Source organism: Pelobates fuscus, chromosome 1, assembly GCF_036172605.1.
Source record: "Pelobates fuscus isolate aPelFus1 chromosome 1, aPelFus1.pri, whole genome shotgun sequence".
In the NCBI taxonomy this organism is placed as follows: Eukaryota; Metazoa; Chordata; class Amphibia; order Anura; family Pelobatidae; genus Pelobates; species Pelobates fuscus.
Genome location: NC_086317.1, coordinates 485373913 through 485396446, shown reverse-complemented (window position 1 = coordinate 485396446; position 22534 = coordinate 485373913). Strand labels below are relative to the sequence as shown.

At 40.6% G+C, this 22534-nt stretch overlaps 1 protein-coding gene across 2 annotated transcripts in view; it reads left to right on the top strand.

Moving 5' to 3' along the window:
* The first annotated feature begins 4070 nt into the window (after window positions 1–4070).
* Window positions 4071–22534, top strand: part of LOC134573100 (beta-arrestin-1) — a 292660-nt gene continuing 274196 nt past the window's right edge. For both annotated transcript variants that reach the window (XM_063432592.1, XM_063432574.1), the window contains exon 1: window positions 4071–4299. In XM_063432592.1, coding sequence (XP_063288662.1) covers window positions 4280–4299 — 20 coding nt within the window. In that variant the 5' untranslated portion in view covers window positions 4071–4279. The remainder of the gene's footprint in view (window positions 4300–22534) is intronic.

Sequence of the window (22534 nt, the reverse complement as noted above, 5' to 3'; positions counted from 1 at the left end):
GTATGTGTGTATGTATGTCTGTGTCTCTGTATGTGTGTATATATGTCTGTGTCTCTGTATGTGTGTGTGTCTGTGTCTCTGTATGTGTGTATGTCTGTGTCTGTGTATCTGTGTGTATGTGTGGGTTTATCTGTATGTATGTCTGTGTCTGTGTGTGTGTGTGTATCCACATGTATGTCTGTGTCTGTGTCTGTGTGTGTATGTATGTGTGTGTGTCTGTGTCTCTGTGTGTATGTCTTTGTCTCTGTATGTGTGTGTGTGTATCTGTATGTATGTCTGTGTATGTATGTTTGTGTCTGTGTCTCTGTATGTGTGTATGATTGTGTGTCTGTGTCTCTGTGTGTGTGTGTCTGTTTCTGTATGTGTGTATCTGTATGTATGTCTGTGTATGTATGTGTATCTGTGTCACAGTGTCTCTGTATGTGTGTATGTATGTGTGTGTCTGTGTGTGTCTCTGTATGAATGTGTCTGCGTGTGTGTCTCTGTATGTATGTGTCTGCATGTGTGTATGTATGTATGTGTCTGTCGGGGGTGTGTGTATGTGTTTGTGTCTGTATGTATGTGTCGGGGGGAGGGGCCCACAGTCAGGGGGGAGGTTCATGGTAGGGGGGGCCCACTGATCAGTTTTGCACCGGGGCCCCATGGAGTGTGTGTACGCCACTGGTCATGAAGCTTGCAATCTGTTTATATAGCACAGTGATGTCATACAGCTTGCAGTCCATATAGTACAATGATGTCATAGATAGAGCTTGCAATCTGTTTATATAGCACAGTGATATCATACAGCTTGCAATCTGTTTATATAGCACAGTGATGTCATACAGCTTGCAGTCTGTTTATATAGCACAGTGATGTCATACAGCTTGCAGTCTGTTTATATAGCACAGTTATGTAATAGATAGAGCTTTCAATCTGTTTATATAGCACAGTGATGTAATAGATAGAGTTTGCAATCCGCTTATATAGCACAGTGATGTCATAGATAGAGTTTGCAATCTGTTTATATAGCACAGTGATGTCATACAGCTTGCAGTCTGTTTATATAGTACAGTGATGTAATAGATAGAGTTTGCAATCTGTTTATATAGCACAGTGATGTCATACAGCTTGCAGTCTGTTTATATAGTACAGTGATGTAATAGATAGAGCTTACACTCTGTTTATACAGCACAGTGATGTCATACAGCTTACAATCTGTTTATATAGTACAGTGATGTAATAGATAGAGCTTGCAATCTGTTTATATAGCACAGTGATGTAATAGATAGAGCTTGCAATCTGTTTATATAGCACAGTGATGTAATAGATAGAGATTGCAATCCGCTTATATAGCACAGTGATGTCATAGATAGAGCTTGCAATCTGTTTATATAGCACAGTGATGTAATAGATAGAGCTTGCAATCTGTTTATATAGCACAGTGATGTAATAGATAGAGCTTGCAATCTGTTTATATAGTACAGTGATGTAATAGATAGAGCTTGCAATCTGTTTATATAGCACAGTGATGTCATACAGCTTGCAATCTGTTTATATAGTACAGTGATGTAATAGATAGAGCTTGCAATCTGTTTATATAGCACAGTGATGTCATAGATAGAGCTTGCAATCTGTTTATATTGCACAGTGATGTCATACAGCTTGCAATCTGTTTATATAGCACAGTGATGTTGTAACGGCTACCCAGGTAGAGAGAGGGTATCTGCCGTTGGAGACGTCCTTTTCCCTGCAAGCTGCTGTGGAGAAGTAAAGCTGGCGTAATCCCATCCACGATATCCAGAGTGAGAGTCAGGTTCAGCTGAAACAGAGCAGAGTAATATTCCCAAATAATCCCCTTCCAAGAACGAGACGAGGCTACGTTTTGAAGGGTCAAGAAGAACTGAGGACTGGAACACCCAGCCTGCTTTTTATTACAAAAAAGTCCACACAGAACACACCCAGGGGGAGGTTGAAAATAACCAATCATATGCATGGTAACACCCCCACGTCTCCTCCCCTCAGATAAACACATAACATAATTATAACATACAGTATTTTACCCAAGTTCTGGATGTACCCCAAAAACAGGGGGTACACCTTTAAGTCCAGCACCGCTTGATAGGTCTTGGTTAGGGGAACAATATGTCCAAATTTCAGCTCATTCGGTTGAGGGGTTCGGGAGTTATGGATGTTTGAAGTTTTGACCGACCGCACGGATTTTCTAGCCGAAAAGAGTTCCACAAGTTTTGGCCCTGCGGTCGGTCTCCGTTCGCCTGTTAAAACTCTACGAAATCCTTGTCATCCACAACTATCTCCGTGTTCGCTGAACTCCCCATAGAAGATTAAGTGTAACTACCGAACGGCCCGTTGTTCGGTAGTTCCAGCACGAAGTTCTGGGCGCATGGAGGTCTCAGCGGTGTTCGCCTGTTTGCGTATCCGTTTTTAGTTCCATGCGTTCACAGGCAAACACCGCTGTTCGTGCGCAAGATGGCCGCGAACACGTGTAAGTTCCGAAACGGCGGCCACCTATATTTTACACACGGAGTTCGTGCTGAACGATACGAACGGCTGGGAACAAGCTGGGAGGGTAAAATATGCTTTTATTATACATCAAGGCAGTCCGGTGTTCGGTAGAAATATACTGATAAAGAACGAATCAAACTACCGAACAGATGCGTTATCATGCAATTCACTGTCTTATTCCACAGGGCTTAGGGGATGATGAAGTTCTGTTACAGATGTCATACAGCTTGCAATCTGTTTATATAGCACAGTGATGTAATAGATAGAGCTTGCAATCTGTTTATATAGTACAGTGATGTCATAGATAGAGCTTGCAATCTGTTTATATAGCACAGTGATGTCATACAGCTTGCAGTCTGTTTATATAGCACAGTGATGTCATACAGCTTGCAATCTGTTTATATAGTACAGTGATGTAATAGATAGAGCTTGCAATCTGTTTATATAGCACAGTGATGTAATAGATAGAGCTTGCAATCTGTTTATATAGCACAGTGATGTAATAGATAGAGCTTGCAATCTGTTTATATAGTACAGTGATGTAATAGATAGAGCTTGCAATCTGTTTATATAGCACAGTGATGTCATGCAGCTTGCAATCTGTTTATATAGTACAGTGATGTAATAGATAGAGCTTGCAATCTGTTTATATAGCACAGTGATGTCATAGATAGAGCTTGCAATCTGTTTATATAGCACAGTGATGTCATACAGCTTGCATCTGTCTATATAGCACAGTGATGTAATAGATAGAGCTTGCAATCTGTTTATATAGCACAGTGATGTCATAGATAGAGCTTGCAATCTGTTTATATAGCACAGTGATGTCATACAGCTTGCAGTCTGTTTATATAGTACAGTGATGTCATACAGCTTGCAATCTGTTTATATAGTACAGTGATGTCATACAGCTTGAAGTCTGTTTATTTAGCACAGTGATGTCATACAGCTTGCAATCTGTTTATATAGTACAATGATGTCATACAGCTTGCAGTCTGTTTATATAGCACAGTGACGTCATAGATAGAGCTTGCAATCTGTTTATATAGCACAGTGATGTCATACAGCTTGCAATCTGTTTATATAGCACAGTGATGTCATACAGCTTGCAGTCTGTTTATATAGCACAATGATGTCATACAGCTTGCAGTCTGTTTATATAGCACAGTGACGTAATAGATAGAGCTTACAATCTGTTTATACAGCACAGTGATGTCATACAGCTTGCAATCTGTTTAGAAACCATAATTTAGCCTGGGTTCCTGTGTGCTAAGGATACTGGGAGTGATGGAATGGATTTTTTTGTTGGTATTTTTGATAAATAGTAAACATTGTGCACTGAGAGACATAGCACAGACTGTACCATTCCAGAGTCTGGGTCAGAGTGATGTGAATTGCTGTGTCAGTAACATTCCAGAGGTGGCCTCTCCATGACCCGTGGCTGGATGGGAGTGATGGGAGGGGGTCAGTGAGTGGGCAGGGACCGTGTCAGACAGCCTCCAGCAGAGAGAGGCTGAGCCCCAGCCCTGGGCAGGAAGCAGAGCCTAGTGAGGGTGGATCTGTGAAGCTGTCACATTGCACAGCCCACATCCAGCCAGGGCTGAAAGACACCGAGCTGTGAGAGGTCCTAATCATCATCCCTCCTTCTCACACCCTCTAATCTCCCCAGGATTTACTGACAGCCATAACAAAGTGCTTGCTTCCCTGGGAGAGGTACCCAGCATCACTTACCCTGTGTGCACCCACCTTGACAAGAGTCTGCAAGGACTGCCTGGTGATGGGGGACAAAGGAACCAGGTTAGTCAGTGCTCCATCCCTCTGATACATTGTAACAGCTCCCATCTCATTGGAATATCTCATTCTGGGTCTGCAGCCTGGGAGAAGGCTGGCTGGCTGGGGATTGTGTGCATTGCTTGTTATGACCTCTGTGAGGAGATCCCAGCTGTCAGTGTACAATGCAAGTATTGCATGCTTAGGGTCCATGGGGGACCCCAATATAGGCACAGACATTCTTCATTTCATTCTAGGAGTTCCTGCTGATCCTGGGTTTATCTCTGGCAGGTTAATGGTTCACCAGGCAGAGGGTTGGAAGGGGAAATGTTTGTTTGTGTTTCCATATTGCCTGTGAAGGCAGGATTTATTGACACTGGGATTTTAGGAAGTCACACTGCTTCCCAGCTTCCCTTAGCTCTAACCCTTTGCTCCCCATCCATATGGTACAGTTAATTCATGGTGAGTGGGGTGCACAGCTTCATGAAGGAAAGAGCTATCTCCTGGTTTGGGGGTACTGGGGTGCTCAATGTAAATAAACCATTATTTTATTGCAACATATAGTTTACTATTTATAATGTCATAGCTGTTTAGAGGCATTTGTAAGTGTTAACAAGGCAGGGACTGCAGCTCTCATCATCCGCAGACAGACGTATACATTAAAGGGTTTATTTTCCAAACAGTGATTGTTGCTAAATTGGTTATTGTGTAAACATTCAGCCATAGTGTCAGCCTGGCTAGCTCGGCCACAAATTCTCCGTTTGCGATACAGTGTTTAGTAAATAGACCCCTGAGTGGTGCTGATGGATGTGGGCTTATTCTGGGACCTAATTTGCAACAAAAGCCAAAATAAGTCAATTGGGTCCATTTCCTAAACAGTCAGTGTGTCAACAACAACTTGCAAAATTCAGCCTAAAATATTAACTATATTAACTCTTTGCTCCACCAACTAGTAACTGTTAGTGAACTAAAACTCCCATAAACTGTAGCTCCTTCTTATATTTATATTATATTACTTATATTTGTGACTCCCATATAATGATAGTAATAATACCTGCCTGGATAAAAACTGACCCTGTAGTATCCTGTTTGTACATCCGCTGTCTCATTACACAGGTGTATTTATTGGCCTTAACCTGGATATCTAAATATATCATTTAAAAAAATACACTTTTCAAAATATAAAATGTGTTCACCAAACCCAGAACTTTAGAAAATTGATTAGAGAATTTAAATTTTTAGGCCAAATTTACCCAGTAGGAAATATAGCGGATTTGTCCTAAAACACTGTACTGTGGTAATGGGAGTTATTGTATAATGACAGCGGGTGGTAACGGGAGTTATTGTATAATGACAGCGAATAGTAACGGGAGTTATTGTATAATGACAGCAGATGGTAATGGGAGTTATTTATAATGACAGCGGATAGTAACGGGAGTTATTGTATAATGACAGCGGATAGTAACGGGAGTTATTGTATAATGACAGCGGGTGGTAATGGGAGTTATTGTATAATGACAGCGGGTGGTAACGGGAGTTATTGTATAATGACAGCGGATAGTAACGGGAGTTATTGTATAATGACAGTGGGTGGTAACTGGAGTTATTGTATAATGACAGCGGACGGTAACGGGAGTTATTGTATAATGACAGCGGACGGTAACGGGAGTAATTGTATAATGACAGCGGATGGTAACGGGAGTTATTGTATAATGACAGCGGGTGGTAACGGGAGTTATTGTATAATGACAGCGGATGGTAACGGGAGTTATTGTATAATGACAGCGGGTGGTAATGGGAGTTATTGTATAATGACAGCGCATGGTAACGGAAGTTATTGTATAATGACAGCGGATGGCAACGGGAGTTATTGTATAATGACAGTGGATAGTAACTGGAGTTATTGTATAATGACAGCGGGTGGTAACGGAAGTTATTATATAATGACAGCGGATGGTAACGGGAGTTATTGTATAATGACAGCGGATGGTAACGGAAGTTATTGTATAATGACAGCGGATACTAACGAGAGTTATTGTATAATGACAGCGGATGGTAACGGGAGTTATTGCATAATGACAGCGGGTGGTAATGGGAGTTATTGTATAATGACAGCGAATAGTAACGGGCGTTATTTATAATGACAGCGGATAGTAACGGGAGTTATTGTATAATGACAGCGGGTGGTAATGGGAGTTATTGTATAATGACAGCGAATAGTAACGGGAGTTATTGTATAATGACAGCGGATAGTAACGGGAGTTATTGTATAATGACAGCGAATGGTAACGGGAGTTATTGTATAATGACAGCGGATAGTAACGGGAGTTATTGTATAATGACAGCAGGTGGTAATGGGAGTTATTGTATAATGACAGCGGGTGGTAATGGGAGTTATTGTATAATGACAGCGAATAGTAACGGGAGTTATTGTATAATGACAGCGGATGGTAATGGGAGTTATTGTATAATGACAGCGGGTGGTAATGGGAGTTATTGTATAATGACAGCGAATAGTAACGGGCGTTATTTATAATGACAGCGGATAGTAATGGGAGTTATTGTATAATGACAGCGGGTGGTAATGGGAGTTATTGTATAATGACAGCAAATAGTAACGGGAGTTATTGTATAATGACAGCGGATAGTAACGGGAGTTATTGTATAATGACAGCGGATGGTAACGGGAGTGATTGTATAATGACAGCGAATGGTAACGGGAGTTATTGTATAATGACAGCGGATAGTAACGGGAGTTATTGTATAATGACAGCAGGTGGTAACTGGAGTTATTGTATAATGACAGCGGATAGTAACGGGAGTTATTGTATAATGACAGCGGGTGGTAATAGGAGTTATTGAATAATGACAGCGGATGGTAACGGGAGTTATTGTATCATGACAGCGAATAGTAACGGGAGTTATTGTATAATGACAGCGGATAGTAACCCGAGTTATTGTATAATGACAGCGGATAGTAACGTGAGTTATTGTATAATGACAGCGGATAGTGACGGGAGTTATTGTATAATGACAGCGGATGGTAACGGGAGTTATTGTATAATGACAGCGGTTGGCAATGGGAGTTATTGTATAATGACAGCGTGTGGTAATGGGAGTTATTGTATAATGACAGCGGATAGTAACGTGAGTTATTGTATAATGATAGCGGATAGTAACGTGAGTTATTGTATAATGACAGCGGATGGTAACGGGAGTTATTGTATAATGACAGCGGGTGGTAACTGGAGTTATTGTATAATGACAGCGGATGGTAACGGAAGTTATTATATAATGACAGCGGATGGTAACGGGAGTTATTGTATAATGACAGCGGATGGTAACGGAAGTTATTATATAATGACAGCGGATGGCAACGGGAGTTATTGTATAATGACAGCGAATAGTAACGGGAGTTATTGTATAATGACAGCAGATGGTAATGGGAGTTATTTATAATGACAGCGGATAGTAACGGGAGTTATTGTATAATGACAGCGGATAGTAACGGGAGTTATTGTATAATGACAGCGGATGGTAACGGAAGTTATTATATAATGACAGCGGATGGCAACGGGAGTTATTGTATAATGACAGCGGATGGTAACGGGAGTTATTGTATAATGACAGCGGATAGTAATGGGAGTTATTGTATAATGACAGCGGATACTAACGAGAGTTATTGTATAATGACAGCGGATGGTAACTGGAGTTATTGTATAATGACAGCGGATAGTAACGGGAGTTATTGTATAATGACAGCGGGTGGTAACTGGAGTTATTGTATAATGACAGCGGATGGTAACGGAAGTTATTATATAATGACAGCGGATGGTAACGGGAGTTATTGTATAATGACAGCGGATGGTAACGGAAGTTATTATATAATGACAGCGGATGGCAACGGGAGTTATTGTATAATGACAGCGAATAGTAACGGGAGTTATTGTATAATGACAGCAGATGGTAATGGGAGTTATTTATAATGACAGCGGATAGTAACGGGAGTTATTGTATAATGACAGCGGATAGTAACGGGAGTTATTGTATAATGACAGCGGATGGTAACGGAAGTTATTATATAATGACAGCGGATGGCAACGGGAGTTATTGTATAATGACAGCGGATGGTAACGGGAGTTATTGTATAATGACAGCGGATAGTAATGGGAGTTATTGTATAATGACAGCGGATACTAACGAGAGTTATTGTATAATGACAGCGGATGGTAACTGGAGTTATTGTATAATGACAGCGGATAGTAACGGGAGTTATTGTATAATGACAGCGGGTGGTAACTGGAGTTATTGTATAATGACAGCGGATGGTAATGGGAATTATTTATAATGACAGCGGATGGTAACGGGAGTTATTGTATAATGACAGCGGATAGTAACGGGAGTTATTGTATAATGACAGCGGATACTAACGAGAGTTATTGTATAATGACAGCGGATGGTAACTGGAGTTATTGTATAATGACAGCGGATAGTAACGGGAGTTATTGTATAATGACAGCGAATAGTAACGGGAGTTATTGTATAATGACAGCGGATGGTAATGGGAGTTATTGTATAATGACAGCGGGTGGTAATGGGAGTTATTGTATAATGACAGCGAATAGTAACGGGAGTTATTGTATAATGACAGCGGGTGGTAATGGGAGTTATTGTATAATGACAGCGAATAGTAACGGGAGTTATTGTATAATGACAGCGGATAGTAACGGGAGTTATTGTATAATGACAGCGGATGGTAACGGGAGTGATTGTATAATGACAGCGAATGGTAACGGGAGTTATTGTATAATGACAGCGGATAGTAACGGGAGTTATTGTATAATGACAGCAGGTGGTAATGGGAGTTATTGTATAATGACAGCGGGTGGTAATGGGAGTTATTGAATAATGACAGCGGATGGTAACGGGAGTTATTGTATAATGACAGCGGATGGTAACGGAAGTTATTATATAATGACAGCGGATGGTAACGGGAGTTATTGTATAATGACAGCGGATGGTAACGTGAGTTATTGTATAATGATAGCGGATAGTAACGTGAGTTATTGTATAATGACAGCGGATGGTAACGGGAGTTATTGTATAATGACAGCGGGTGGTAACTGGAGTTATTGTATAATGACAGCGGATGGTAACGGAAGTTATTATATAATGACAGCGGATGGTAACGGGAGTTATTGTATAATGACAGCGGATGGTAACGGAAGTTATTATATAATGACAGCGGATGGCAACGGGAGTTATTGTATAATGACAGCGAATAGTAACGGGAGTTATTGTATAATGACAGCAGATGGTAATGGGAGTTATTTATAATGACAGCGGATAGTAACGGGAGTTATTGTATAATGACAGCGGATAGTAACGGGAGTTATTGTATAATGACAGCGGATGGTAACGGAAGTTATTATATAATGACAGCGGATGGCAACGGGAGTTATTGTATAATGACAGCGGATGGTAACGGGAGTTATTGTATAATGACAGCGGATAGTAATGGGAGTTATTGTATAATGACAGCGAATAGTAACGGGCGTTATTTATAATGACAGCGGATAGTAATGGGAGTTATTGTATAATGACAGCGGGTGGTAATGGGAGTTATTGTATAATGACAGCAAATAGTAACGGGAGTTATTGTATAATGACAGCGGATAGTAACGGGAGTTATTGTATAATGACAGCGGATGGTAACGGGAGTGATTGTATAATGACAGCGAATGGTAACGGGAGTTATTGTATAATGACAGCGGATAGTAACGGGAGTTATTGTATAATGACAGCAGGTGGTAACTGGAGTTATTGTATAATGACAGCGGATAGTAACGGGAGTTATTGTATAATGACAGCGGGTGGTAATGGGAGTTATTGAATAATGACAGCGGATGGTAACGGGAGTTATTGTATCATGACAGCGAATAGTAACGGGAGTTATTGTATAATGACAGCGGATAGTAACCCGAGTTATTGTATAATGACAGCGGATAGTAACGTGAGTTATTGTATAATGACAGCGGATAGTGACGGGAGTTATTGTATAATGACAGCGGATGGTAACGGGAGTTATTGTATAATGACAGCGGTTGGCAATGGGAGTTATTGTATAATGACAGCGTGTGGTAATGGGAGTTATTGTATAATGACAGCGGATAGTAACGTGAGTTATTGTATAATGATAGCGGATAGTAACGTGAGTTATTGTATAATGACAGCGGATGGTAACGGGAGTTATTGTATAATGACAGCGGGTGGTAACTGGAGTTATTGTATAATGACAGCGGATGGTAACGGAAGTTATTATATAATGACAGCGGATGGTAACGGGAGTTATTGTATAATGACAGCGGATGGTAACGGAAGTTATTATATAATGACAGCGGATGGCAACGGGAGTTATTGTATAATGACAGCGAATAGTAACGGGAGTTATTGTATAATGACAGCAGATGGTAATGGGAGTTATTTATAATGACAGCGGATAGTAACGGGAGTTATTGTATAATGACAGCGGATAGTAACGGGAGTTATTGTATAATGACAGCGGATGGTAACGGAAGTTATTATATAATGACAGCGGATGGCAACGGGAGTTATTGTATAATGACAGCGGATGGTAACGGGAGTTATTGTATAATGACAGCGGATAGTAATGGGAGTTATTGTATAATGACAGCGGATACTAACGAGAGTTATTGTATAATGACAGCGGATGGTAACTGGAGTTATTGTATAATGACAGCGGATAGTAACGGGAGTTATTGTATAATGACAGCGGGTGGTAACTGGAGTTATTGTATAATGACAGCGGATGGTAACGGAAGTTATTATATAATGACAGCGGATGGTAACGGGAGTTATTGTATAATGACAGCGGATGGTAACGGAAGTTATTATATAATGACAGCGGATGGCAACGGGAGTTATTGTATAATGACAGCGAATAGTAACGGGAGTTATTGTATAATGACAGCAGATGGTAATGGGAGTTATTTATAATGACAGCGGATAGTAACGGGAGTTATTGTATAATGACAGCGGATAGTAACGGGAGTTATTGTATAATGACAGCGGATGGTAACGGAAGTTATTATATAATGACAGCGGATGGCAACGGGAGTTATTGTATAATGACAGCGGATGGTAACGGGAGTTATTGTATAATGACAGCGGATAGTAATGGGAGTTATTGTATAATGACAGCGGATACTAACGAGAGTTATTGTATAATGACAGCGGATGGTAACTGGAGTTATTGTATAATGACAGCGGATAGTAACGGGAGTTATTGTATAATGACAGCGGGTGGTAACTGGAGTTATTGTATAATGACAGCGGATGGTAATGGGAATTATTTATAATGACAGCGGATGGTAACGGGAGTTATTGTATAATGACAGCGGATAGTAACGGGAGTTATTGTATAATGACAGCGGATACTAACGAGCGTTATTGTATAATGACAGCGGATGGTAACTGGAGTTATTGTATAATGACAGCGGATAGTAACGGGAGTTATTGTATAATGACAGCGAATAGTAACGGGAGTTATTGTATAATGACAGCGGATGGTAATGGGAGTTATTGTATAATGACAGCGGGTGGTAATGGGAGTTATTGTATAATGACAGCGAATAGTAACGGGAGTTATTGTATAATGACAGCGGGTGGTAATGGGAGTTATTGTATAATGACAGCGAATAGTAACGGGAGTTATTGTATAATGACAGCGGATAGTAACGGGAGTTATTGTATAATGACAGCGGATGGTAACGGGAGTGATTGTATAATGACAGCGAATGGTAACGGGAGTTATTGTATAATGACAGCGGATAGTAACGGGAGTTATTGTATAATGACAGCAGGTGGTAATGGGAGTTATTGTATAATGACAGCGGGTGGTAATGGGAGTTATTGAATAATGACAGCGGATGGTAACGGGAGTTATTGTATAATGACAGCGGATGGTAACGGAAGTTATTATATAATGACAGCGGATGGTAACGGGAGTTATTGTATAATGACAGCGGATGGTAACGTGAGTTATTGTATAATGATAGCGGATAGTAACGTGAGTTATTGTATAATGACAGCGGATGGTAACGGGAGTTATTGTATAATGACAGCGGGTGGTAACTGGAGTTATTGTATAATGACAGCGGATGGTAACGGAAGTTATTATATAATGACAGCGGATGGTAACGGGAGTTATTGTATAATGACAGCGGATGGTAACGGAAGTTATTATATAATGACAGCGGATGGCAACGGGAGTTATTGTATAATGACAGCGAATAGTAACGGGAGTTATTGTATAATGACAGCAGATGGTAATGGGAGTTATTTATAATGACAGCGGATAGTAACGGGAGTTATTGTATAATGACAGCGGATAGTAACGGGAGTTATTGTATAATGACAGCGGATGGTAACGGAAGTTATTATATAATGACAGCGGATGGCAACGGGAGTTATTGTATAATGACAGCGGATGGTAACGGGAGTTATTGTATAATGACAGCGGATAGTAATGGGAGTTATTGTATAATGACAGCGGATACTAACGAGAGTTATTGTATAATGACAGCGGATGGTAACTGGAGTTATTGTATAATGACAGCGGATAGTAACGGGAGTTATTGTATAATGACAGCGGGTGGTAACTGGAGTTATTGTATAATGACAGCGGATGGTAACGGAAGTTATTATATAATGACAGCGGATGGTAACGGGAGTTATTGTATAATGACAGCGGATGGTAACGGAAGTTATTATATAATGACAGCGGATGGCAACGGGAGTTATTGTATAATGACAGCGAATAGTAACGGGAGTTATTGTATAATGACAGCAGATGGTAATGGGAGTTATTTATAATGACAGCGGATAGTAACGGGAGTTATTGTATAATGACAGCGGATAGTAACGGGAGTTATTGTATAATGACAGCGGATGGTAACGGAAGTTATTATATAATGACAGCGGATGGCAACGGGAGTTATTGTATAATGACAGCGGATGGTAACGGGAGTTATTGTATAATGACAGCGGATAGTAATGGGAGTTATTGTATAATGACAGCGGATACTAACGAGAGTTATTGTATAATGACAGCGGATGGTAACTGGAGTTATTGTATAATGACAGCGGATAGTAACGGGAGTTATTGTATAATGACAGCGGGTGGTAACTGGAGTTATTGTATAATGACAGCGGATGGTAATGGGAATTATTTATAATGACAGCGGATGGTAACGGGAGTTATTGTATAATGACAGCGGATAGTAACGGGAGTTATTGTATAATGACAGCGGATACTAACGAGAGTTATTGTATAATGACAGCGGATGGTAACTGGAGTTATTGTATAATGACAGCGGATAGTAACGGGAGTTATTGTATAATGACAGCGAATAGTAACGGGAGTTATTGTATAATGACAGCGGATGGTAATGGGAGTTATTGTATAATGACAGCGGGTGGTAATGGGAGTTATTGTATAATGACAGCGAATAGTAACGGGAGTTATTGTATAATGACAGCGGGTGGTAATGGGAGTTATTGTATAATGACAGCGAATAGTAACGGGAGTTATTGTATAATGACAGCGAATAGTAACGGGAGTTATTGTATAATGACAGCGGATGGTAACGGGAGTGATTGTATAATGACAGCGAATGGTAACGGGAGTTATTGTATAATGACAGCGGATAGTAACGGGAGTTATTGTATAATGACAGCAGGTGGTAATGGGAGTTATTGTATAATGACAGCGGGTGGTAATGGGAGTTATTGAATAATGACAGCGGATGGTAACGGGAGTTATTGTATAATGACAGCGGATGGTAACGGAAGTTATTATATAATGACAGCGGATGGTAACGGGAGTTATTGTATAATGACAGCGGATGGTAACGGAAGTTATTATATAATGACAGCGGATGGCAACGGGAGTTATTGTATAATGACAGCGAATAGTAACGGGAGTTATTGTATAATGACAGCAGATGGTAATGGGAGTTATTTATAATGACAGCGGATAGTAACGGGAGTTATTGTATAATGACAGCGGATAGTAACGGGAGTTATTGTATAATGACAGCGGATGGTAACGGAAGTTATTATATAAAGACAGCGGATGGCAATGGGAGTTATTGTATAATGACAGCGGATGGTAACGGGAGTTATTGTATAATGACAGCGGATAGTAATGGGAGTTATTGTATAATGACAGCGGATACTATCGAGAGTTATTGTATAATGACAGCGGATGGTAACTGGAGTTATTGTATAATGACAGCGGATAGTAACGGGAGTTATTGTATAATGACAGCGGGTGGTAACTGGAGTTATTGTATAATGACAGCGGATGGTAATGGGAATTATTTATAATGACAGCGGATGGTAACGGGAGTTATTGTATAATGACAGCGGATAGTAACGGGAGTTATTGTATAATGACAGCGGATACTAACGAGAGTTATTGTATAATGACAGCGGATGGTAACTGGAGTTATTGTATAATGACAGCGGATAGTAACGGGAGTTATTGTATAATGACAGCGAATAGTAACGGGAGTTATTGTATAATGACAGCGGATGGTAATGGGAGTTATTGTATAATGACAGCGGGTGGTAATGGGAGTTAATGTATAATGACAGCGAATAGTAACGGGAGTTATTGTATAATGACAGCGAATAGTAACGGGAGTTATTGTATAATGACAGCGGATAGTAACGGGAGTTATTGTATAATGACAGCGGATGGTAACGGGAGTGATTGTATAATGACAGCGAATGGTAACGGGAGTTATTGTATAATGACAGCGGATAGTAACGGGAGTTATTGTATAATGACAGCAGGTGGTAATGGGAGTTATTGTATAATGACAGCGGGTGGTAATGGGAGTTATTGAATAATGACAGCGGATGGTAACGGGAGTTATTGTATAATGACAGCGGATGGTAACGGAAGTTATTATATAATGACAGCGGATGGTAACGGGAGTTATTGTATAATGACAGCGGATGGTAACGGAAGTTATTATATAATGACAGCGGATGGCAACGGGAGTTATTGTATAATGACAGCGAATAGTAACGGGAGTTATTGTATAATGACAGCAGATGGTAATGGGAGTTATTTATAATGACAGCGGATAGTAACGGGAGTTATTGTATAATGACAGCGGATAGTAACGGGAGTTATTGTATAATGACAGCGGATGGTAACGGAAGTTATTATATAATGACAGCGGATGGCAACGGGAGTTATTGTATAATGACAGCGGATGGTAACGGGAGTTATTGTATAATGACAGCGGATAGTAATGGGAGTTATTGTATAATGACAGCGGATACTAACGAGAGTTATTGTATAATGACAGCGGATGGTAACTGGAGTTATTGTATAATGACAGCGGATAGTAACGGGAGTTATTGTATAATGACAGCGGGTGGTAACTGGAGTTATTGTATAATGACAGCGGATGGTAATGGGAATTATTTATAATGACAGCGGATGGTAACGGGAGTTATTGTATAATGACAGCGGATAGTAACGGGAGTTATTGTATAATGACAGCGGATACTAACGAGAGTTATTGTATAATGACAGCGGATGGTAACTGGAGTTATTGTATAATGACAGCGGATAGTAATGGGAGTTATTGTATAATGACAGTGAATAGTAACGGGAGTTATTGTATAATGACAGCGGATGGTAATGGGAGTTATTGTATAATGACAGCGAATAGTAACGGGAGTTATTGTATAATGACAGCGGGTGGTAATGGGAGTTATTGTATAATGACAGCGAATAGTAACGGGAGTTATTGTATAATGACAGCGGATAGTAACGGGAGTTATTGTATAATGACAGCGGATGGTAACGGGAGTGATTGTATAATGACAGCGAATGGTAACGGGAGTTATTGTATAATGACAGCGGATAGTAACGGGAGTTATTGTATAAAGACAGCAGGTGGTAATGGGAGTTATTGTATAATGACAGCGGGTGGTAATGGGAGTTATTGAATAATGACAGCGGATGGTAACGGGAGTTATTGTATAATGACAGCGAATAGTAACGGGAGTTATTGTATAATGACAGCGGATAGTAACCCGAGTTATTGTATAATGACAGCGGGTGGTAACGGGAGTGATTGTATAATGACAGCGAATAGTAATGGGAGTTATTGTATAATGACAGCGGATAGTAACGGGAGTTATTGTATAATGACAGCGGATGGTAACGGGAGTTATTGTATAATGACAGCGGTTGGCAATGGGAGTTATTGTATAATGACAGCGTGTGGTAATGGGAGTTATTGTATAATGACAGCGGATAGTAACGTGAGTTATTGTATAATGACAGCGGATGGTAATGGGAGTTATTGTATAATGACAGCGGGTGGTAACTGGAGTTATTGTATAATGACAGCGGATGGTAACGGAAGTTATTATATAATGACAGCGAATGGTAACGGGAGTTATTGTATAATGACAGCGGATGGTAACGGAAGTTATTATATAATGACAGCGGATGGCAACGGGAGTTATTGTATAATGACAGCGGACAGCAATGGGAGTTATTGTATAATGACAGTGGATAGTAACTGGAGTTATTGTATAATGACAGCGGATGGTAACGGAAGTTATTATATAATGACAGCGGATGGCAACGGGAGTTATTGTATAATGACAGCGGACAGCAATGGGAGTTATTGTATAATGACAGCGGATGGTAACGGGAGTTATTGTATAATGACAGCGGATGGTAACGGAAGTTATTATATAATGACAGCGGATGGCAACGGGAGTTATTGTATAATGACAGCGGATGGTAACGGGAGTTATTGTATAATGACAGCGGATAGTAATGGGAGTTATTGTATAATGACAGCGGATACTAACAAGAGTTATTGTATAATGACAGCGGGTGGTAATGGGAGTTATTGTATAATGACAGCGGATGGTAACGGGAGTTATTGTATAATGACAGCGTGTGGTAACTGGAGTTATTGTATAATGACAGCGGACGGTAACGGAAGTTATTATATAATGACAGGGAATGGTAACGGGAGTTATTGTATAATGACAGCGGATGGTAACGGAAGTTATTATATAATGACAGCGGATGGCAACAGGAGTTATTGTATAATGACAGCGGACAGCAATGGGAGTTATTGTATAATGACAGTGGATAGTAACTGGAGTTATTGTATAATGACAGCGGATGGTAACGGAAGTTATTATATAATGACAGCGGATGGCAACGGGAGTTATTGTATAATGACAGCGGACAGCAATGGGAGTTATTGTATAATGACAGCGGATGGTAACGGGAGTTATTGTATAATGACAGCGGATGGTAACGGAAGTTATTATATAATAACAGCGGATGGCAACGGGAGTTATTGTATAATGACAGTGGATGGTAACTGGAGTTATTGTATAATGACAGCGGATAGTAATGGGAGTTATTGTATAATGACAGCGGATACTAACGAGAGTTATTGTATAATGACAGCGGGTGGTAATGGGAGTTATTGTATAATGACAGCGGATGGTAACGGGAGTTATTGTATAATGACAGCGGATGGTAACGGAAGTTATTATATAATGACAGCGGATGGCAACGGGAGTTATTGTATAATGACAGCGGATGGTAACGGGAGTTATTGTATAATGACAGCGGATGGTAACGGAAGTTATTATATAATGACAGCGGATGGCAACGGGAGTTATTGTATAATGACAGCGAATAGTAATGGGAGTTATTGTATAATGACAGCGGATAGTAATGGAAGTTATTGTATAATGACAGCGGATGGTAACGGGAGTTATTGTATAATGACAGCGGATGGTAACTGGAGTTATTGTATAATGACAGCGGATAGTAATGGGAGTTATTGTATAATGACAGCGGATGGTAACGGGAGTTATTGTATAATGACAGCGGATGGTAACGGGAGTTATTGTATAATGACAGCGGATAGTAATGGGAGTTATTGTATAATGACAGCGGATGGTAACTGGAGTTATTGTATAATGACAGCGGATAGTAACGGGAGTTATTGTATAATGACAGCGGATGGTAACTGGAGTTATTGTATAATGACAGCGGATGGTAACTGGAGTTATTGTATAATGACAGCGGATGGTAACGGGAGTTATTGTATAATGACAGCGGATGGTAACGGGAGTGATTGTGTAACTTTCTAATTTTATTGATATTTTATACTTTATAAGTCTGTCGCTAAGTCTGACGCTAAAATTCCTGCTGCTACTGTGTGTAAGTGTTAGTAAATAGTGGCTGCAGAATTTCCCCAGTAATGACAGGGAGCCGTGAGCCGCCATTATTTTTTGTCACTTGCTAAGTATTGGCTAAGAGCTCCCATTATTCTCTTGGGAAGCTGCTAATTGCATGTAATAACTGGTTTCTTACTGGTTGGCATCCCAACTTCTGGTCGGGTGGAAAGAAATTAAAGGGAAACCATAGGCATCAATACAACTCTAGCGTAATGGAGTGGTTTTGGTGTGTAGATTTAAATGAACTATTCGCATAGCAGAAATGAACCACAAACGTTATGCATTGTATTCACCGTCCATATCTCCTGGGCCGTTTTACCAGCACGGTGTGACGGTTTATACTTTGTTTCCGTGCTTTACCAGTGAACGGCTAATTAGCGAGTGGTCGGTATCAATGGAAGCAGACAATATTATAATAACAGAAAGTAGTGACAAGATTGGAAACCAGTCAGTCAGTAGTAGCGGCTGCAACCTATCAGCTGTTGTTAATGGCAGCAAGAATTATATTGGCTGGATATACGCTACTGTGCAGAAAAAAGGTTTTTGTATACGTCATTTAGTTAATCAATATGTTTTGACTAATATTCAGTTTTTAGTTTGGAGTGGCACTGACCTCTGGGGATGCAATGAAATCATTCTCTAAAGGGATAAAACGGGCACCATAACCACTGTAAGCTGACAGCTCTCTGCCAATTAATACCATTGAATGGAGCCAGAAAGACTGTGAGTGCAAGGTAAGTATCAAACCGTTTGTAAATTATTAAACAGCCAGTGACTTCTGGCACCATAATTACTACCGCGCAAAGACAAAACTATGCTGAATCCAGCAAACCTATAAGATACAACTATACAAAACACTCACAGATAAATATATAAAAATGATGCTAAATACACAAGAGTAATAAAACTATGACACCTGTGGTAAATCAATCGAGCAAAGCCTAATGCACTTGCATATAAACAGCTTTGTGCATTGCCAGCATTAACATGTTTCTATTAATTGTATTATACCTGCACTAATAGAATTGTACAAAAGGTATTACACCCGGATTTAGGGAATTATATAAAGCCTATCACGCAAGCACTAATATGGTTGTATTAAACCAAGTAATGATTAGTATTTTTATGCCAGCATTAATACAGCTGTATCAGACTTAAAGGGACACTCCACAGCCAAATACAAACACAATAAAAAATCACTGGTTTAGTAGATATATCCCAAATGAAACATGCAGGCATTTAATCCTGCATTTTTTCACTCAGGGTATCTCTAATTATGGCTTACATACAATGCAGATCTATTGTCTGTGGCATTTGCAAGTCCTCCCCTTCTAACCCCGCCCATACTTTCTGTGGCTGTCCAATCACAGACTTCCCAATGCTGCTCAATGAGAAGTCTTTACAAGGCAGGTGCACTGGCTGCCTCTTGCTGCCTCTTGGGTTAATCTCCACTGAGTTAACCAAACCAAGAAGTAACAGGACCGTTTGTTTGAATTATTACATCAACAGTAAGACAGCTATATCAAAAATATTAAAGAAATCCTATAGTGCCAGGAAAACAAATCAGTTTTCCTGGCATGATAAGGTTAATAGTTCCCCCCCTTCCTCCCATGCAAGGGGTTTCCCACACAAACAGACACGGTCACATCCCAATATCCGCCCCCTCCCTGGGACCCTAGCACGGGAAGGGACTTTGTTCCCTTTGTCCCCAAAGCCCGCCACTGTGAACACAGGGTTTCCCACATTAGCCAACAGGAGGTCCTCTTCCCAGGGGCCTCTGTGCCTTGGAGTCCAGGCGCAGGAAAAAGGGAGCATCCCTTTGACTCCCGGGCACAGAAAAGCCCGCTTACCGGAAAAGAGCTGGTGTTTTTGTCCCTGCAGGCATCGACAAGCCCGCCAACCTAACCAGTGCCCCATGAGTGTCCCCACAAACCTCAGGGAACCTAACAACGGCGCCTTACTCGACCAGGCTCCGTTCGCAAGGTCCCTGTGTGAAACCCAGTAAGGGAAGCGTCTCCTTTTGGGATACGAATGCTACCTCTGGACGGCGTTCGTCTATACAAAATATCGGCCACCCAGTGTAGCACTCATTAATTACTTCCCTTGCGGTTCGACACTTATGTTGCGAGTACGAACATTCTGATTAATTGGTGTGAACGTTCCAATGAGGCAACGGGGAGGTCCTCGTTCGAGAGACGAACGAGTTGGGAAATAATCCATGAATGCTCCTCATGGTGGCGTTCGCCTGTGCATGAATGGCAGCCACCTAGGGAAGCACTCATTAACTGTTTCCCTTTGCAGTTTGTGGTTTGACACCTATGTAGCAAGGTGTGAATGTTCTAACCTAACATTTTAAATGAGGTATTGCGTTGGTCCCTGTTCTGGAGGTCAATGGATTCCCTTCATGGAAAACCTCCCGAACGGGGAGCGGGCACAATAAACGAAAGAATGGGAAAAACACACACAATTTCAAGAAAGGCAATTCATGGACAGGCAGTGGTTCCACCACAAGCAACTTACCTGAATCCAGCACCGATGTCCCTCGCTGAATATGCCCACACTCCTCCCCCGCTAATATCTGCTGGCGGGGGAGACCTAATGCGCATGCACCGCAATGGCCGCGTGCATTAGACCTTCCCACAGTAAAGCAGTATTTAATGCTTTCCTATGGGGAAAATCTGACGCTGGAGGTCCGTGAGGACATCCAGCGTCAGATAACGGACCAAAGGTCTGTTTGGATTCCGGAAGGCCTCTAGTGGCTGTCTGTTAGACAGCCACAGAGGGTAGACTTAGAGCTGCAATGTAAACTAAGTGCAAAAGGGTCACAGCACCCATACTACTTCAATTAGCTGAAGTGGTCTGGGTGCTTTCAGTGTCCCTTTAAGACAACATTAATACATGTGTCTGATACATATTACAGGAACATTAAAAACAGTTTCCTATATATTAAACGTGCATTGATACGGCTGTACTGGATCTCCCACATTCATATAACTGTACACATTGCGTAACCCCAGCATTTGCACAACTATTGAGAATCTGTTTCGCCTGCACATTTCGCAGAACAGTCCTGCATTGTCAGATATATAGACCTGGCTTATACTGGATTTATAGTTAGAGCAGAACATATTACATTAAATGAATATGAGTTTTGCATACAGACTGGTATTATGGGTAGAATTTCCCAAAGCATGCCCCCTGCACGTTTGTTTAATTAAACGCAGCTGCCCTAGATATCTTTGGCTGGCACTATCATCTGAGCTGAACATTCCATCGCTTGTTACAGTGGCAGGAATGAAACGCGTTGGTGAATTGGCTCGCACTGTGATCAAGGCAGATGCCAAGCTTTTTATTAGGACGCGGTAAATCAGACATTTAGCCCTGCAGCTAAGTTTACTAGTAGAATGGAGAAAGCATGTCCTGCTTACTAATACAGCATTGATTGCCATTCTACAATTAGACCATCCTCCTCGTACGTCAGTCATTTTTCATAAATCAGTTATGACAGCGTGGAGTTTGTTACTGAGCAAGTACTCAACGTTAGAGACTTCCATCTCCTGAAATGTATTGATCCAGGCAGCTCATCGCCCGCCTACATTAGTCAGCGGCAAGACGAAATCCTAGGAAGGGGTTATCTGCTAAACAGTGGGCTGCAAGGTTGCAATCAGAATAAAATCACTATCTTCACTGAGAGAAGATTTACTGTCAACTTGCAAATCACTTGTAAACTCACTGTTATAGCAAATGCAAATCGATAAACCTTTTATCTGATAAACATTGTAATTCTATTAGCACATTCTAATATGTAATGTTATCTTAGGAAATATCAGATAAGAAGCAAAACAATAAGTGGGGGATTCTAATAAAACATCCTAAATAAATTATACATACACTGTAAACCTACTGTACCTCCCTCTACTGTAATGTAACC